The sequence below is a fragment of the Megalops cyprinoides genome, chromosome 20 (genome assembly GCF_013368585.1).
Source record: "Megalops cyprinoides isolate fMegCyp1 chromosome 20, fMegCyp1.pri, whole genome shotgun sequence".
NCBI classification, from domain to species: domain Eukaryota; kingdom Metazoa; phylum Chordata; class Actinopteri; order Elopiformes; family Megalopidae; genus Megalops; species Megalops cyprinoides.
In genome coordinates this window covers 22,538,790-22,555,646 of record NC_050602.1, presented here as the reverse complement: position 1 = coordinate 22,555,646, position 16,857 = coordinate 22,538,790, and the positions used below count along the sequence as shown (strand labels likewise).

The window sequence follows — 16,857 nt, the reverse complement described above, 5'->3', positions numbered from 1 at the left end:
TCGATACTGCCAAGACACTCGATGTATGCTTACTTTGCATAAACTTACACAAGATCTGCATCTGTACTGTTTGACAGCAGACCAGCTACAACTGCAATCCTCTGACCTAGTCAGTTTGATAATTTGCCTTAGTAACACTGTTCTCAAGACCTCATCTGCAATGTTGGCAACATGGCTGGTTGTCATTTACTGCAACCAATGTCCAACTAAAACACATATTCTGCACCTAAAACTCACATTTGCTGTTACAATCTATGCTATTGTTTCAAGCACCCCCCCAATCAAACTACATTTGTAATGGTAGTATAAATTTCTGCACTCTTTGAATGAGACAGCTATTCATTTATATCCATCTGTCTGACTGAAGCTGTGCCATCTAACTGATTAAGGAATAACGATCTGACAATGAAACTGTTACTACATTCAAAGCAGATCTACACTCAACATTTTTGAAGAAAGATAAGGCTTTAAAAATAATAATAAAAAAAAAATCAAACATTTCAGCATACTGCCTTCCTCGCTGAAATGGCATTACTTTACTGGCAACCTTATTTTATACCTAACTGCTAAACGTCACCACAGGTGTACATGCTAATTACAGAGGAGTCATCATTGGCTGCCCCTGTTTCACTGACGATTTCACTGATTTCATCAGTTAATTGGAAATGTTGAGAAAAGACATTTTCAACATAGCAGCTAAAACCCTTTTGATCTCTGCACCTCTGGTTTTAACCTGAGGGCTGAAAACAGAGCAAAATCCACTTCAATTAAAATATACGATTCTTTTGGATTTACAGCCCCAAGTTAAGAACTCGTTAAAGGCAACAGAGACACTGATTGGTAATTCTTCTCTAATTAACTTGAACACCTGTGGTGCTGTTTTAGAGTTGGGTTTTTACAAGGATTCCAACAGAGTAACATGTGACAGGGGCAGAATGCCCAAAAAGAATGTCTCAGCCTAATCTTTAATCACAAGCATAGAGTGCAGGACCATTTATAAACGCAGTTACTGCCCGGAATAAGAATGCAGTACACTTGTAAAAATGAAAACGAAAAAAACTGCTGTTCATCTCTAGAACGTTCTTTGCTTCTTAAATATCCATACTGGTCGATTTTGCCTCAGAGCCGTTAGTTCTGAAAATGAATATGCAGCAGGTTAAGAGGGTAAGAGGCCACACAACACTGAAATATAGGGGAGCTGAGGCATGAGTTGGTTCCAATCTCCTGTGGAATGGTGCAATGCCATTATGCTCTGCTGTTCTGCATTACAACACTGGAAAATCAGTCACGGTCAAAAGAGGGGGGTAAAAAATAATCAAAAGCATCAGCGCTGAGAAGGATACTGCTGTGCGTCTCCTGCTAATTATCTCTCAGATACTTAGCTCAAGGGAGCGCTCCAGACGCACTTATATTAGAGCTGGCACACAGATGTTACGCTATGGTTCGGGAGGCCATTCATCACGTGCTTGATTAAGCCCAACACTACAGATCCGTAATGCTTCCAACCGCTAATCAGGAAACTGACGTCTGAAATGAAGGAATCTTTTCAGTAATATCCTCCACCGCTAATGCGCACGCCGTCAGGAGCCACTCAGCGACACATGAAGTGACAGACAGGGAGATGTCTGCCGAACATTGCGCATCTTCATTTTCCCGCGTGCGATTTCGCACTGTACGCTAACAAGGAATTATAAACGAGGATTAAAAAAAAAAAACAGGCTGATTACAGGAACACGCAATTAATACGCTCTGGAGAAGCTTACTCTAATAGCACATTTTTCTTGGAGCATTGCTAGTGTTTTATCCCAGGAAACGACACTGGGAGGGAGTTCAGGAATTATTTCCAATTTGGATACAGATTTCAGTTTTTAAAAAAAGCAGCTCACGTGAATAAATTCATTAACCAACAGAATTTTCACCTAGTGCTCTCTGCACTCAACACTAAAACCCCCGTCATCACGAAAAACGGCTCTCTCACTCCTGCCCCGATGGCATTATGAAATGTTTCCCAGTGTGTGACTGTGATTGGATGGAAACACGATCAGATTTATTGGGGTGTATTTTCAGAAATGGATTCTTGCAGAGGCGATTTACTTTCTCATTCAAAACCTGCTCATTGCATACAAATGCCACCTTTCCCAGCTAACTCAGGGTCATCTGGCGGAAGACTCATTTCAAGGTACACGATTCTCAACTGCTACACCCATCTGCTTTATGAGCCATTCTGCAAAAAAAACCCGATTTAGGTGTGCCTCTGATAACACACTGCTAACGCAGAGAGGAAGAATATGAACTGTGGGGCAATTCTTCTGTCTTGCATCGGATTATCAACCCCATCCATTTTGAAAAAGGGCTGAGATTAAATCAATATTGTGTTTCAATGACCAATCAGGAAACACACACACGCACACACACACACACACACACACACACACACACACATCTGTTGCATAAAACACAGATTTTAATTTGCTCACACTCACTGGTCTAGGAGCGTTGTTGGCCTGGTCTGACACTCTTCCTCATTTAACTTGAATGGATACCCTTATGTTCTACTGTGCTGGAAGTCGCTCCGGATAAGAACGTCTGCTAAATGCATGTAATGCAATGTAAATGTAATGCAAATTTGGTAGCATGATAATGTTACAACAAAACTGTGGAACCAGGTTTACAACTAGCAGCTCTGGATGCAGATTTGAGGAAGACGAGTTCTGAGCTCCAGGTGTAAGACAGGTTCCTCTAATACGTCTGTCATATTGCTGGTGGTTGAAGATGGAAAGTTACAAGGGGCCATCAAACTAATTAAGCCTCGAAGACTTCACAGTGGGAGATTTATAGGTGTATGAGTGAAATACCGGGGACAGAGATAAATGGGTGGGAGGCAATTTCATCTGAGCTGCGCCTCGTCCCTGCGCCCATGTGCGCACGCACTCATCGGCGAAACGCCGCCGTGGAAACAGAGAGCCATAGGGGTATGGATTTTGACACGCCATTGATCAGGCAGAGGACGATGAATTTCTGTGTATCGACTGCAAAGAAAGTCTGCTCTCTACAAAGAATAGAAATGATCTAACAGAGCAATAGAAACTCCACTCTGCTGTTGGAACAGCAGCCTTGCACCGAATATTGGAGATACTTCTCCTCAGTGCACTACAAGAAAAGGAAAAGGATGATACATATATCACTGTAATCTTTGTACCTCGCCATTATTTTTTTTGGTGATCAGGATGATGAACTTATTGCCAATATACTGTACAAGCCTACAGCAGAGATGGCTGGTATCCAAAAAACTCACTCAAATGAAGAGTCTTCCCATGCAAATTAAAAACAAGCTCAATGAATGACCGTTTGGTCCCAAAAATGTCAGATTTCAGACTGATTAGCTATACATTGTATGATTTTCATTCCTTTATATCTCTACTAGTAGTGTAGCATAGTGGTTAAGGAGCAGGACTTGTAACCAAAAGACTGATGGTTCAATTCCCCACTGGGGAACTGCTGCTATACCCTTGGGCAAGGTACTTAACCCACAATTGCCTCAGTAAATATCCAGCTGTATAAATGGATAACATTGTAAAAAACTGTAACCTATGTACGTCGCCCTGGATAAGAGTGTCTGCTAAATGCCAATAATGTAAATGTAATAATGTCTCTAAAAATTAGGAGCCATACAATTAAATGACAGTATTCTTATTGATTGATGCTGACTTTCTGATAAGGAGTGTGACCAATTGTTTATGACATGAGAAAAATGGACAGTAAATGCGACAAAAACCAGTAAATTCAAACTACATTCTGGTTCCGTTTTATATACAGACACTTGTGATGTCAGCAGTCAGATGTGTGTGCTAATTTCTACTTATTAGACTGTGTCAAAACTGTTTATTTACATACAAACTGAAAAAGCATTCTGAGAAGCTATAAATGTGATACATTACGTATCATTAGCATGGCACTGTATTTGCAGCTAAGCTGTAGAAAATGCGTGCCCACACTACAGCTTTCTTAAGCTCTCACCTCATCACTTCTGCAGCATTTCACACTATTTTTCGGGTTTATTGCCATCCTGCTCTCATTAAACTCTTAAAAAGCTTTAAGCCGAGGCTCAGGAGATGGAGAGGGCAAAGATTTACAGCCAAGCGCCAGCAGTGTTCTCCCTCACAAAAACGTGTTGTTGCTAAAAGCACCACGTGTGCTCCTCACAGAAACATTCAACGTTAAATAGAGCCATGTGTGCTCCTCACAGAAACATTCAACGTTAAATAGAGCCATGTGTGCTCCTCACAGAAACATTCAACGTTAAATAGAGCCATGTGTGTCCCTCACAGAAACATTCTACACTAAATAACACCACGTTTGCCCCTCACAGAAACATTCAACGTTAAATAGAGCCATGTGTGTCCCTCACAGAAACATTCAACGTTAAATAGAGCCATGTGTGTCCCTCACAGAAACATTCAACGCTAAATAACACCATGTGTGTCCCTCACAGAAACATTCAACGCTAAATAGAGCCAAGTGTGTCCCTCACAGAAACATTCAACGCTATATAGCACCACGTCCCCTCACAGAAACATTCAACGTTAAATAGAGCCATGTTTGCCCCTCACAGAAACGTGCTACAACTACAGAACATCATACTGCTAAAGGTGTGTCAGGCATGTTCTCCGTGATTGAAACGTGGCACGGTAAAAGATGTAGGGAGCTGTGTCAGGCACAGCATTGGCAATGCTAATGATGGGTCTTCTAGGAAGGCAGTTTCTCCAAGCAGTCAGCCACAGCCCTTAGTGGACGTCTGTCTTCCAGCTGCCTCTTCACATCCACCTCCTGCTTTACTCTGTCATGCTTCACATCCACCTCCTGCTGTGCCTAATCATTCCTCACATCCACTGCCCTGCTCTCTGCAATCACCTTCACATCCACTCCCCAAAATCATTTTTCACACCCCCCTTCCTTATCCACAATCATACCCCTTTCCCCAGAATGACGTATATTGCTTGTGGCAGACTGCAAAACAAGACTAACAAGGTCTTAGAATGTCACCAGAGGAAAAAACTCCTGCAACTGCAATTGCTTGTTTAAATATGAATAAGACAGCCCTGAGTAAAAGCAAGTATTTACAAAGGTTATATATTGTAAAATACAAACATACAAAACTGTATAAAAATGTATGTAGAGAACATGACATAAACAGCTACAACCTTTCTGCTGGTTCTTGTCAAATATTCTCCAGTCTCTCTGGGCTTTTAGAGGCTATACTGAAGTCATGTAATAAAATGGTTGTGCTCAGCTGTCATAACTTCACAACACGCACCATAACCTAGAATTTCCCGCATAAAGTATGCACATCGGGTAAACACATTTTCAAACTACAGCTACATACCAATCACAGCAGAAAAGAAGGGGGAGGAGAACAGCACGGCATTCATACATTTTATCAGACAGCAAAATGCAGGCTAGCGCCTAGCACTGACAATGTTTAACGGAAGGTCCCTCTGAGTAAACATGTTGTTATTGGACGGGTCAGAACAACAGAGTTTGTGTGGAAGCACAGCAGAATGGCAGAACTGGCAGGACCTAGCCGAAGCCAGGCCCCTGCTGTAACGCTTCGGGCTCCAAACCAAAACTGGCGACGGTCCAGACGAGCACCTGCAATCATTTGTTTAAATGTGCATAATTATGAGATAAGCCAAGATTTGTCAATCAAGTTTCAAATATCCCCCGGACGAGCTCCAGTGCTGAGTCTGCCAGCAAGCTCGCGCCTTTTAATAAATCTAATTTCCGAATGCTAACATTGGGCTGTTAAAAAGATTGCTCCTGGAAAAGATCAAAGACGTCTGATAAAACAATGGCTTCGCGTGGCACGGAGCGTCGTCAGGGCTCCATCTGTTAATTACTTGGAAGTGCTGAAGTCACCTTTGACTGTGGCGAGCGCTCAATGCCGAGTGTCAGCACTTTAAACAGTTAATAAAGCTCGGCTGAGAGAGCACATTATTGAGCCTCATTGCTCAGGCTACTGCAATTGTAGCATCAGCAGATACTTGGGAGATACTTTGTGATACTCCATCAAATTCAGGAGGACAAACTGTCAGTAAGTATTAAACGTATTCCCTTGTTAAAGAACCGTTACAAGTGACCTACTATCGAATCTGGCCTTTCTGAAAATAAATTAAGCAGCCCTCGGAGGGGCTGTTCAAAACTGTACTCTCGGCCGTGAGGTAGTTAACATAAAAGCTCTCTCCGTGGACTCATAACCACTGTCCTGTAGGGGCCAATGTGTTCTGCATTTTCTTGCACCACTCATTAATAACCTTGATGAATTAATTGCATGGCAAGGCTGGTTTAACCCTGCCCAGACCTTGAAACCCTGCTAGACAGGAATTCTTGGCCTCCCTACACTTATGCAAGCAAAGAGCACAGGCCTGGAGCTATGAATTTGATAGCAGGGGAACTGCACCAATATGAGATGTATTAAGGTTAAAGTGTGTTGTGATGAAATAACAAAGCAAACTTTCAACTTGTATGATGTGTTATTATGTTAAAATTTAAGATGGTTACTTGTTGCTGTCAGAAACTCATAGATGTTGTGCAAAGGGTTTTCTTCTCTTTTTATGTTATTATGTGTATTGTGATAATAGTGTTTGTCTGTGTGTGTCCGTAATCATGTTCTCTGTGGTAACCAATGCACATGTTTAGCCTTTTAATACACGACCGTGTATGGTCCCGGTATCACAAAAGCAGAAGATTTCAAGCGTGGACATGCTTTGGGGTCCATCCAAGGGAGCTTTTATGACACTGTGTTCACTTAGCCATTCAGATCAAACAGACGGTGTCTCGCTCACATCCTCAGCGCCTGATGCTGATTTTTCATGGCAGCGTTTCAAAGTCCACTTCATCCTCCCCATCCCCCCCCCCCCCTCCTCTCCAGCAAGCCTGCAATGCATCTACGCCCAAAGCCTCTCCCTCTTAAGGAACTCACAATGCACCAGCTTGCTCCTGGTGGAGAGAGCCCGTGCATGACATTAAATGCACCACGCTGATACCTAATAACTGAATCGTTTTTTTGCAACACAGGTTTTTGCAAAATGCACAGGCATGTTTAAACTGTGCTATAGTTCAACAAAGGACAAAAACAGCACTTGTGTACACATATACCCCAAAATATTGTCACAATTTTTTATTGAAGTACGGGGCCTAAACACTAAAATATTTTATATATAAAATGCATAAAAAAGTACAGTAATGTTTCCCCATGGTACAGTCAAATAGAAGAAGAGTCGGTATCAATGTTATATTTAAATCCATCTGCATTAGACAGGATATTGTCTCATAGATTGTGTCAGGATAGCAGTTTGCCGTTGGCTTTGCTGCTGGGTGTGCACACTCCATATGGTTGCCTATTCTGGGTTGTTAAAAAGACATCTAACATCATGTTCTGTTTACAGTGGCTGGTTTTGTTATGTTTCTCCTGTCAATCAATCACTCAAATTATTTTGATGACAGCACATTTTTACAGTGCTGTACTCCTATAATTTGACTCGAAGCTTTGTAATCCTGTCTGTCTATTCCCCCTGACAGCCCACTTAATTCTTGCACAGGAAAGCTCAGTTATCACAGCTGTTATGCGTGAATTGCTTAAGGTGCCTTCATGCTGTCAACAGCAGGGTATGTACAAAAGTTTATCAATGAACATGTAGAGAGCTATCAACAGCGGATTTGTCCGTGTTGGAAGGCTGCTGGTTCTCCAACAAATCACTGCCTGAGTTGGTAATCTGTCATTAGCTGGCTGGTCAGTTCAGGGTTTTTTTTGGACACTGGAAACAATAAGCAAATTGGCCTTAATCAATCTTTTTTTAGCCTTATTTCTCGGGTCTGGAACATATCAAGGTCAATGTTTCAATGGCAGAGCTGCAATTTCAGTTTGAGCACTGTAATTTCCACCGAGAGCCAAAACAAGACATAATCATTGGTTTCCTGTACACAAAGCCATTGAGTGCTTTGAAGGTTATGATGATGTGAGAGTACGGCAGCCAGCGTATATATTCGACTGAGGCTGTTTTGAAGCCTCTACTGAAATGTCAAATTTAAGTGAACACTGCAGAAAAAAAAGACAAATTTCACAAAGTGAACATGGAGCCAATGAATGACTGATGCAGTTGAGTTTAGTCCTGCTGTGAATCTCCAGCGTGTTGCTTTCTTTCTGACAGAAGCCAAAAAAAACTGTGGGAGCCTCAGACACAGAGTACATGCAGATTCTGCTTGATCTGATTGTCCAGTACTGAGAGTAAGAATGAGCCTATTTCTAAAATGTTATATGGATATGTTATGAGGAAACCAGTCACCGCTGCTTCCTCAGTGGGTTGTAAACTATGCCAGTACACACACACACACTCACATTCCTCAGTGGGACATAAGCCATGCCTTCTTGGATGATATATGTACACATACATGTGTGCGTGTGTGTGTGTGTGTGTGTGTGTGTGTGTGCTATCAAAATGGGCATTGGGATTAGTGATAATTAAAAAGCACAATATTGTCAACATTAACTTAAAACGTAATTCATGACTTCCACATCTGCTAGAGATCTTTAATTAGTCCTGTAAGACTGCAGAGCAAAGGTCTGTTTCTCAAACCAATTACTGATAAACCAATGCAGGGACACTAAAATATGGGATAATTAGTATTGATTTCTTTCATCATGTAAAATAAACAACCTTGCACCCATTCACTCCCTAACCCACAACATATACAGTGTAACTCATTCTCCACGAGCTTTCACAGAAACAGGTTTGTATGTGCAGAGTGCTGTTACAGCGTTGTCCTCAGGGTAAGCTCCACCACAGCTCTGATAAATCGGCTCATGTTGCCTATTACAGGTTTCTCTCCCCACCCTCTAGCCCTTCTGATGTGGGATACTGTCTGGGCATACGGGCCCATTTAAACTGGGATAACTTATAACAGGCTCCGGGCTGTAAAAAATTCAGATGGCTTCACACAGTTTAAAACCAGCCAGAGTGAATAATGAGGAGACCTAGAACTTGGTGCTAAAACAGGGCCTTCTGGGTAGGAAACTGCTCTCCAGGTAAGAAACCAAAATATTCTTAACCAGAGATATTTTATTTCACAACAGAACAAAGTACTGGAGACTGAGAGCTAGGGGAGTTTCATTTCAAAACACGTGTAGGCCAGCCCTTTTCCTGAAGCCTAACACACCTCTTATCTGATGTAACCATCTTCGTGATTAAAGTGATTTAAGTGCTTATCATACAAAGAATCGTTATGTCAAATATGTTTCATGTCATATTCATGAATCCTTTTCCATGTATAACATGAGAAGACATATGAAGTCATATGCTACGCTGCTTTGATGTTCTAGAGAGCCGGGCTAAAACCACCTGAAACAACCAAATGAGAACCAGGAGCTACATGAATGCTCTATTTCATACATACCTTGTTAAGTTTTAAATTACATCTCTTACTGGGTCAGTTGCCCACTGTTCCCATGCACACCCAGTATGTGGAAAGTTGCTTTTTCTCTGCTGTATTATCAGAACTGCATCAGCGGTCTCCAAAGTAGCTCAGTGGTTAAGCTGAGCTCAATGGCTTGTGTCTGATCGCAGCTGTGTCATCAGCTGATGATGACAGGGAGCCCAGAGTGTTTTCAACAAACTGCCTTTGTTCTGCCGTGTATAGGGGCGGGTATGTCATTAGGGGTTTCTTGTCTCATTGTTCCAAGGCACCCTTTGAGTCGTTAGGTGCCTGCAGGTTTGTGAGATGACATCAGCGAAACCAGGCGCTTAGCTTACTTTACCACATTGTGCAATCTGTAGTGTGAAAATCAGCTGCAGTTGGTGCATGAGTGTATTGAGAGGATTGCATTTGCCAAGCCAAAGCACTCCTGCATGAGTGCAATGGTTGTTGCGGTGAGACTAGCCTGACATGTCTGCGCGATACGCAGCGCTTGTTATGATGAGACAATCCTAATATATCCTACCGACGATTCCTAAAGATGGCTGTGTAGGGTTGAGAAAAGCATTAAAGATTAAAGAGCTGCACCTCAAGCTGTCCTCATGGTCCCACCGTCCGAGGGTCAAGCTCCCAGTGCACCTGTCTCACCTGTCTCACAATCTCACCTGTCTTTCCCCGTCTCCTCCTTGAAGACCCTGTCGCAGTAGTTCATGCGCTCCTCCGTGGTGACGTAGATGCGGGCCTGCGGGTAGCTGTCCACCGCCTGCCGCAGCATGTTGTAGACCATGCCCTTGCCGTCCTTGCGCATGTTCCTCAGGGGCCCCCAGATGACGTAGACGGTGTCGTTGGCCTGGCCGAAGAAGTACTGCTGCCTCTGCAGGAGGAGGGGCACGCTGGTGTGCGACACCACTCTCAGCGTCGTGCGCCGCCCCACGTCCCGCTCGAAGCCCTTGGTGGGGGCGTTGTTCATGCGCCACACGCAGGAGCTCTGGTCGATCTCCGGCCCCGCCTGCCGGCCCAGCATCTGGCCCGAGCTGGACACCACGCTGCACACATCGCAGTTGAGCTTCAGCGGCTGCGGGAGGCGGAGACAAGGGGGAGAGGAGCCAATCAGAACGGCCGATCTGACCATCAATGCAATCGAGTGTTTCTGAAAACTTTACTGTTCGACTGCTTTGCAAGAATAGATATGCTGGTGCAGAAACTGCCCCATCTTTAAACAAGCACATAAGCGCAAGCAAGACAATGTCATGGATGTGGTGGACTAACACATCTCTTGCGATGTCATGCACACAGTATAAGACAACACATGCCAGTGCAACTTCATCTTCTAGAATGATGGCATCCCCTCGCACTCGCTGGGCACTCGCTGGTCCCAGGGCATGCTGGTGTATGTATATCCACACTTGTAGTCTGTACTGCAGAGCAGTGTCCTGCAATGGTTCAACCCCAATTCAAGAAGAATTTGAAACTGAATCTCAACAGAACCTGGCTGGAAGTGTCATGTTTGTGTCCTTAACTGCCGATTCATATGCATGCCAACAAAAATGGGCAGGAGGACAGAAAGGTCTTGCACACGGTTTTGCACAGTTATTGCATATCTCCCATAAGAGCACACAGTGACATACACTGGTACCCACCTGCTGTCAACCAGATAGGAAACACTTCATACCGCTGTTCGCTGTTTGTGAAATTGAAAAAATTGACTTTGGTATTATCAGGTTACCTAGCTCTAATTACGATGATATAAAATACGTCTTGTCAACTTTTAACAGGCACGGTTATTATTCCTAAACAATTATAATACTTTATAAGCCACTGACAGATAAGTCACTATGTCAAAGAGCAAAAAAAGGTACATTAAAAAACAAGTAATGAAGACTCCAAAGAGTGTTAAAATGATACATCTGTCGTTTCTCAGCACGGCAATTACCATGATAAATGACAAAAGGAACTGCAAACAACAAAAAAATAACATCAGCAAGATGCTGTGCTGCACGTTTCTAGCCCTGCAATAATGTCTGAGATTAATTTCAATCATTCTGAGGTAAATCCAATGTGGCACTGACTTGACAGAAGATTTACATGGATAACAGAGAGATAAAGCTGTTTGGTAAATCTGCCACAGATTTAGCATTCGCTCGCAGTGTAACAGTTATTGCAGCAGATCTCATAACTCAATAGGATGCATGCCAAGGTAGAAGAGGAGGCAATTGAGTTATCTTATACCTGTCTCACTTAATCCTTGTTAAGAGTTACAGTCACACTGATGGGAATGTCAGACGGGGCCCGTACAGATTGCCTCTTTCTTCTGCCGATTCATCAGCAAAAAAAGCTATCGAGGATATTCTCATCTTATTATATTACAGAGACCTCTATTGACAGCCATGGAAACCGGAGCAAAATTCGGCAGTTCAAAAGAGATATAGGCAAATATTTCCGGCCCTGCTTTCACCCCCATCAGCGCAGGGTTAGAATTCCCTTAACTGATTCCATTCATAACCGCGTGTCCGTTTCAGCTGTGAGATACAAGAGCAAATGCGCCTGCATCATATTGACATGCATCAGACAAACAGATTTGTTTGAAAACAAGATACAGGTCAAAGGGTTGCGTGATGTAGGCCTGCACAAGCCACAAAACCCTCCCTGACCTTACAAACAGAGGTGATGAACTGTAATTCAAGCACATTACTACTGCAGACTCTCCTATAGACACACATTGTACTTCAACAGCCTTTATTCTAATGATGCAGTAACTAAGGGAAAATTAAACCACGTACAAAACACTGATGGCAAAACATGACATCTGAGGACTTCGGATACCATCGAGCGTCATCTTCAGGCACATTAAACAGAGCGTCACTCACTCGGGCAAGGTAAATCTCCTCAAAACAAACCAAGCACATTAACCCTCAATTAAATCCACCTTCCGTTTCACAGACGGAGGAGCTGACATACATTGTGTCAGGGGATTTTCTCTTACTTAGCTGAGCTTAGCAGAAGGCAATTATTCGGAGTGCAGAATAAAGCCATTGACTGCGGCAAAGCTCGAGTGAATGACACGGCTGCCTTGCGCCGGCATAATGCAGAGACGCTGTAACGCGGAGCTCCGCGCGCGCTCCAAGCTGCGTCCACCTTGTGTCTGTTTCTGCCCCTTTTCTTTTAACATGGTCGTCGTTGCCACTTCTGCCTCTCCCTGAGATGTATTGTGTAATTACTCCAAATGAAAAGAGACACAGAAAGCATTGCGCAGACAGAATACTACCGACGTCTTCACTGCAGGGGCTGGGGGTGGGGGTGAGGGGTGGGGTGAGGGGGGATCCTTTGGGCTTTTTTTTCTTCGTTTGAGAGTGGGTGTGTACTGTTAAGCCTGCGATGAACTCATGTCGGGTAACTTCCGCAGCAAGGCTGGGGGATCTGCACTGGTGCTCGGCTCCGATAACGCGGCTCTCTGGGCACAGCTGCGGATCCTAGCAAAGCCTGGGTAAGTACTAACTCCCTACCAGGAGGGAGAGAGCACCAGCCTCTCAGCTGATCACACACAAATGACAATAAACCGGGTTTAAGGAAACGTAAGGTAATCCACGCCATGCAGGAGAACTTTGTCTTTGGAGGGCAGAGCCTTCCTGTATGTAGAGTATATATTTACCATCTGTACACACACAGAGCCCCTTTGACCTTCACTGCCATATCTGGGTAGGACCCTTGCGACCTTGAAACAAAGACTTGTGGACATTAAGGATTCAGCCGGTGTATGGCAGCTGCCAGCTTGCTGTGCAGTCGAATATGTGATGTGTGGTTGGGGCAGCAGTGTGACGTGGTGGTTAAGGAGCTGGAATTGGAACTGATAGGATACCGGTCCAATTCCCAGGTGTTGTACCCTTAAGCAAGATGCCAAACCTATACGCATACACACATATATATATATATATATATGTATATATATATATACACACACACAAACAAATATGATATGGGCATCTAAAAAACAAGTTTGCACGCACTGAAACACAGCAATACAGAACTCAGGAGTGGCTCTGGTGCCTTGTGTCCTCACACAGTCGTCACATGGCCGATTTGATGTCAACTTCAGGAGACATTTCCCTTTGCCGTAGAGGCACCTCACAATGCAACAGTGACAAATTAATTTAATTCCACTCTAAATCAAACGTGGGCTGCTCTGCATGCCACTTTACATTAGAGAGGCCCATCATCGGAGATGTCATCTCCCAGACAGAGTGAGAGAGATTTAATAACTCCCCTCATTTGAATTGTAGAGGACAGGATTGTGTTACTGCTATTCCTAGCCTGTGTTTCAGGGAGCACCTTCCATCCCCCAACACACACACACATCTGTGGTCTCTCTCTTTCTCTCTATATACATGTATACACACACACACACACACACATCTGCGGTCTCTCTCTCTATAAATATATGCATACATACACACACACTCACACTCACATTTGTTTGACAGTTTGAGATCAGCAGAAGAACTTTTCCACGTGCACAAAGGTCTCACAAAGTCTCTTTCACACTAAGCCCTGGCCTGTCAAAACATATCGCCCATAGTAAGTTAAACTTACCGATTCAAAAAGATCAGGCCCTATATTGAGTAAACTACTCAGCTGTAGTTGACAGGCATCAAGCCGCATCTTAAAAAAAGAAGATAAAGTGTACGTGCTCTTCAGCACAGAAAGATAACAAGTACAGATAATGACAGTCACACTGAAATCTCTACTTGCTCCTCTTGAACACTGGGGCTTCAATTCCAGGGCAAAGGAGCCAGTGAGGACCAAGCACAACAGCATCTGAAGAACTCTAGCTACGTGAAATGATTTTTTTTTGTTTATTTTAAAGACCTAGCCACATTCTAGAAAAAGACATATTGTGAAAATAATGAAATTTCCTTCACAAACGGTAAAATAGATTAAATGCTGAGTGAATGCTTAAACTGGAAAAAGACATTCTCATGTTATCATTGTGTCCTTAGAGACGATTGTGACACCCAATATTATCATCATTGGCAGGGGGTGACAGTGGGGCAACAACTTCACCTTTAAATTCCCACTAAATTGATGCATTATTTTCACTGAAGCTGGACTGACATGACAGTATAGAACAAACAATGAAACTCCAAAACTTTAACTTTAACTGCTGAATTTGGCCTGCTCATTTCAGGCGTATGCTGTCACTGCTGTACCTGACCCCATCCACGCAAACTGAGCTGGATGGTAAACTTGGACGTGAGGATGAAGGTTTGCCATATTCCCAGTTTTTAATGAAACTTGCCTCCTGCAAAGTCAACGGGTAACACCACCAATGTCAGTCAGCCCTCCTCTCACATAAGGTTTGAATCTGAACAACTGCTGTTTTTTTTTCCTTGTTGCGAGATCCTTCTTTCGCCCACTCTCAATTTAATATATCCACAGCTTCATCTAATCAGGGTCACACGTAACACCTCAACAGTTACACCTCTTCCTGTTATGACAGAATAGCAAGTGTTAATTTTACCATCCCCTACTACTGGTCACATGGGGTGATAAACAGTGACAGCAGCAGTGTAGCATAGTGGTTAAGGAGCAGGACTCGTAACCGAAAGGTTGCCGGTTCGATCCCCGCTGGGACACTGCTGCTGTACCCTTGGGCAAGGTACTTAACCCACACTTGCCTCAGTAAATATCCAGCTGTATAAATGGATGACATTGTAAATAACTGTAACCTATGTAAGTCGCTTTGGATAAAAGCGTCTGCTAAATGAATAAATGTAAATGTAAATGTAAATTATATGTAGAACACCTCACCCACTTCCTTAGCAGATAAATGTGGTGTCAAAAACGTGTGTTACTTTCAGCCTGATTAGAGCAGGCAAATACAACAGAAATAAAAAGAATGTTCTATTTCTGACTAGCTCATCTCTGCCTCACAGCTAGCCCAAAAGTTGACTTCTGATCACGGTTTGGTATGAGAAACACATACTTAAATTCATTAAAGACTTTTTTTTTAATATCACAACTCTGAAAATCGTATTATCCGCCAGCCCAGCCCTGCATTTGATTAAGGATGCTCGTGCAAATAATACTCAATTATGAAAAGTAAAATGTCACTGATGCGCAATATCTAGGGTCTATATTCATCTATATACAGTAGAATCAGCAGTGTAACACAGTGGTAAGGAGCAGGGCTGGTAACCAAAAGGTTGCTGGTTCGATTCCCCACTGCTGCTGTACCCTTGGGAAAGGTACTTAACCCACAATTACCTCAGTAAATATCCAGCTGTATAAATGGATGATGTGAAAATTGTAACATATGTAAATCGCTCTGGATAAGAGCATCTGCTAAATGACAATAATGTAATGTAATGTATCTAGGGGTGGGAAGGGACACAAAAAGGCTAAAACACACATCCTTCACATCCTGATCCACAGCATGCCAGTCTCCTTCCCCCATCCCTGATGCTAAGACAGCACTTGGGGAGAATCTTCAGCGCGGCCTTGAGGCCCATGTCTGGGGCCTCTCCATTAGCGCCCGCTCTCCCACGCGCATCACATAGCCCCATCTCCAACAGCATTTGACACAAATCGATTTACCGTGCTCTCTGGTGACTGCGCCGTTGGAGCAAGCACTGTCAGCCGTGTGCTCCATTTCTTCATATTCACCATGTGTGAAATGCGTATGTGTGTGTGCACGCCTACGTGTGTGTGTGTGTGTGTGTGTGTGCGATCAGACTTCACGGTCTGCTGCACTGTGCTTTGGTTTCAATTCATTTTCTCTCCAGGTGTCCTACAGAACCCGAATGTTCATCAGTCTTCATCTCATCCTGACATAGAACATCAATAAAGGTCCACAAAACTCAATATAGGGTCTGTAAACTAGGAACAAGACATTTGCAGCACAACTCTTGACTTAGTGGTACCGTGGTATGTAATGTTGCCATACTGTGGACTCTTGAGCGAGAACTACCAGCTGACATGGCCATCAGTACCATTGCTGTTGCTAAGAGAAGCTACCTTCCATAGTGACAGTTCCTCCAAATGTATCCATTTTTTTTTTGTAGAAAAAAATCACACCAATCACACAACCCCCAGGCAATGGTTAATAAGAACAGGCACAGAGCCATGAAAAACAGGTTCAACACTTACTTCCATCTTTGACCCTCACCCAAGCAACTTCTGCAGAGTATACATCATGTCACATCAGCAATGCACCTGTTGTAATCGGGATCACCCCCCTCTCTTATGGTGTTGTATTGCTGTAAATGGCTGTAATTATTTTTTTATGTGAGACTTATTTAATCCAGATCTGTTCTGGCTTCACGGCATTGTAGCGTATGAACGACAGCTTGGGTTAACGCTTTAAGTGAGATTCTGTCTTTGTGGACCTCTCTT

The 16,857-nt window shown here is 43.3% G+C and overlaps 1 protein-coding gene across 1 annotated transcript in view; it reads right to left on the bottom strand.

Moving 5' to 3' along the window:
* The window catches only part of st6galnac3 (ST6 (alpha-N-acetyl-neuraminyl-2,3-beta-galactosyl-1,3)-N-acetylgalactosaminide alpha-2,6-sialyltransferase 3), an 81,162-nt gene that overhangs the window by 27,051 nt on the left and 37,254 nt on the right, over positions 1-16,857 (bottom strand). The window contains exon 3 of the mRNA XM_036554563.1: positions 10,134-10,543. Coding sequence (XP_036410456.1) covers positions 10,134-10,543 — 410 coding nt within the window. The remainder of the gene's footprint in view (positions 1-10,133; positions 10,544-16,857) is intronic.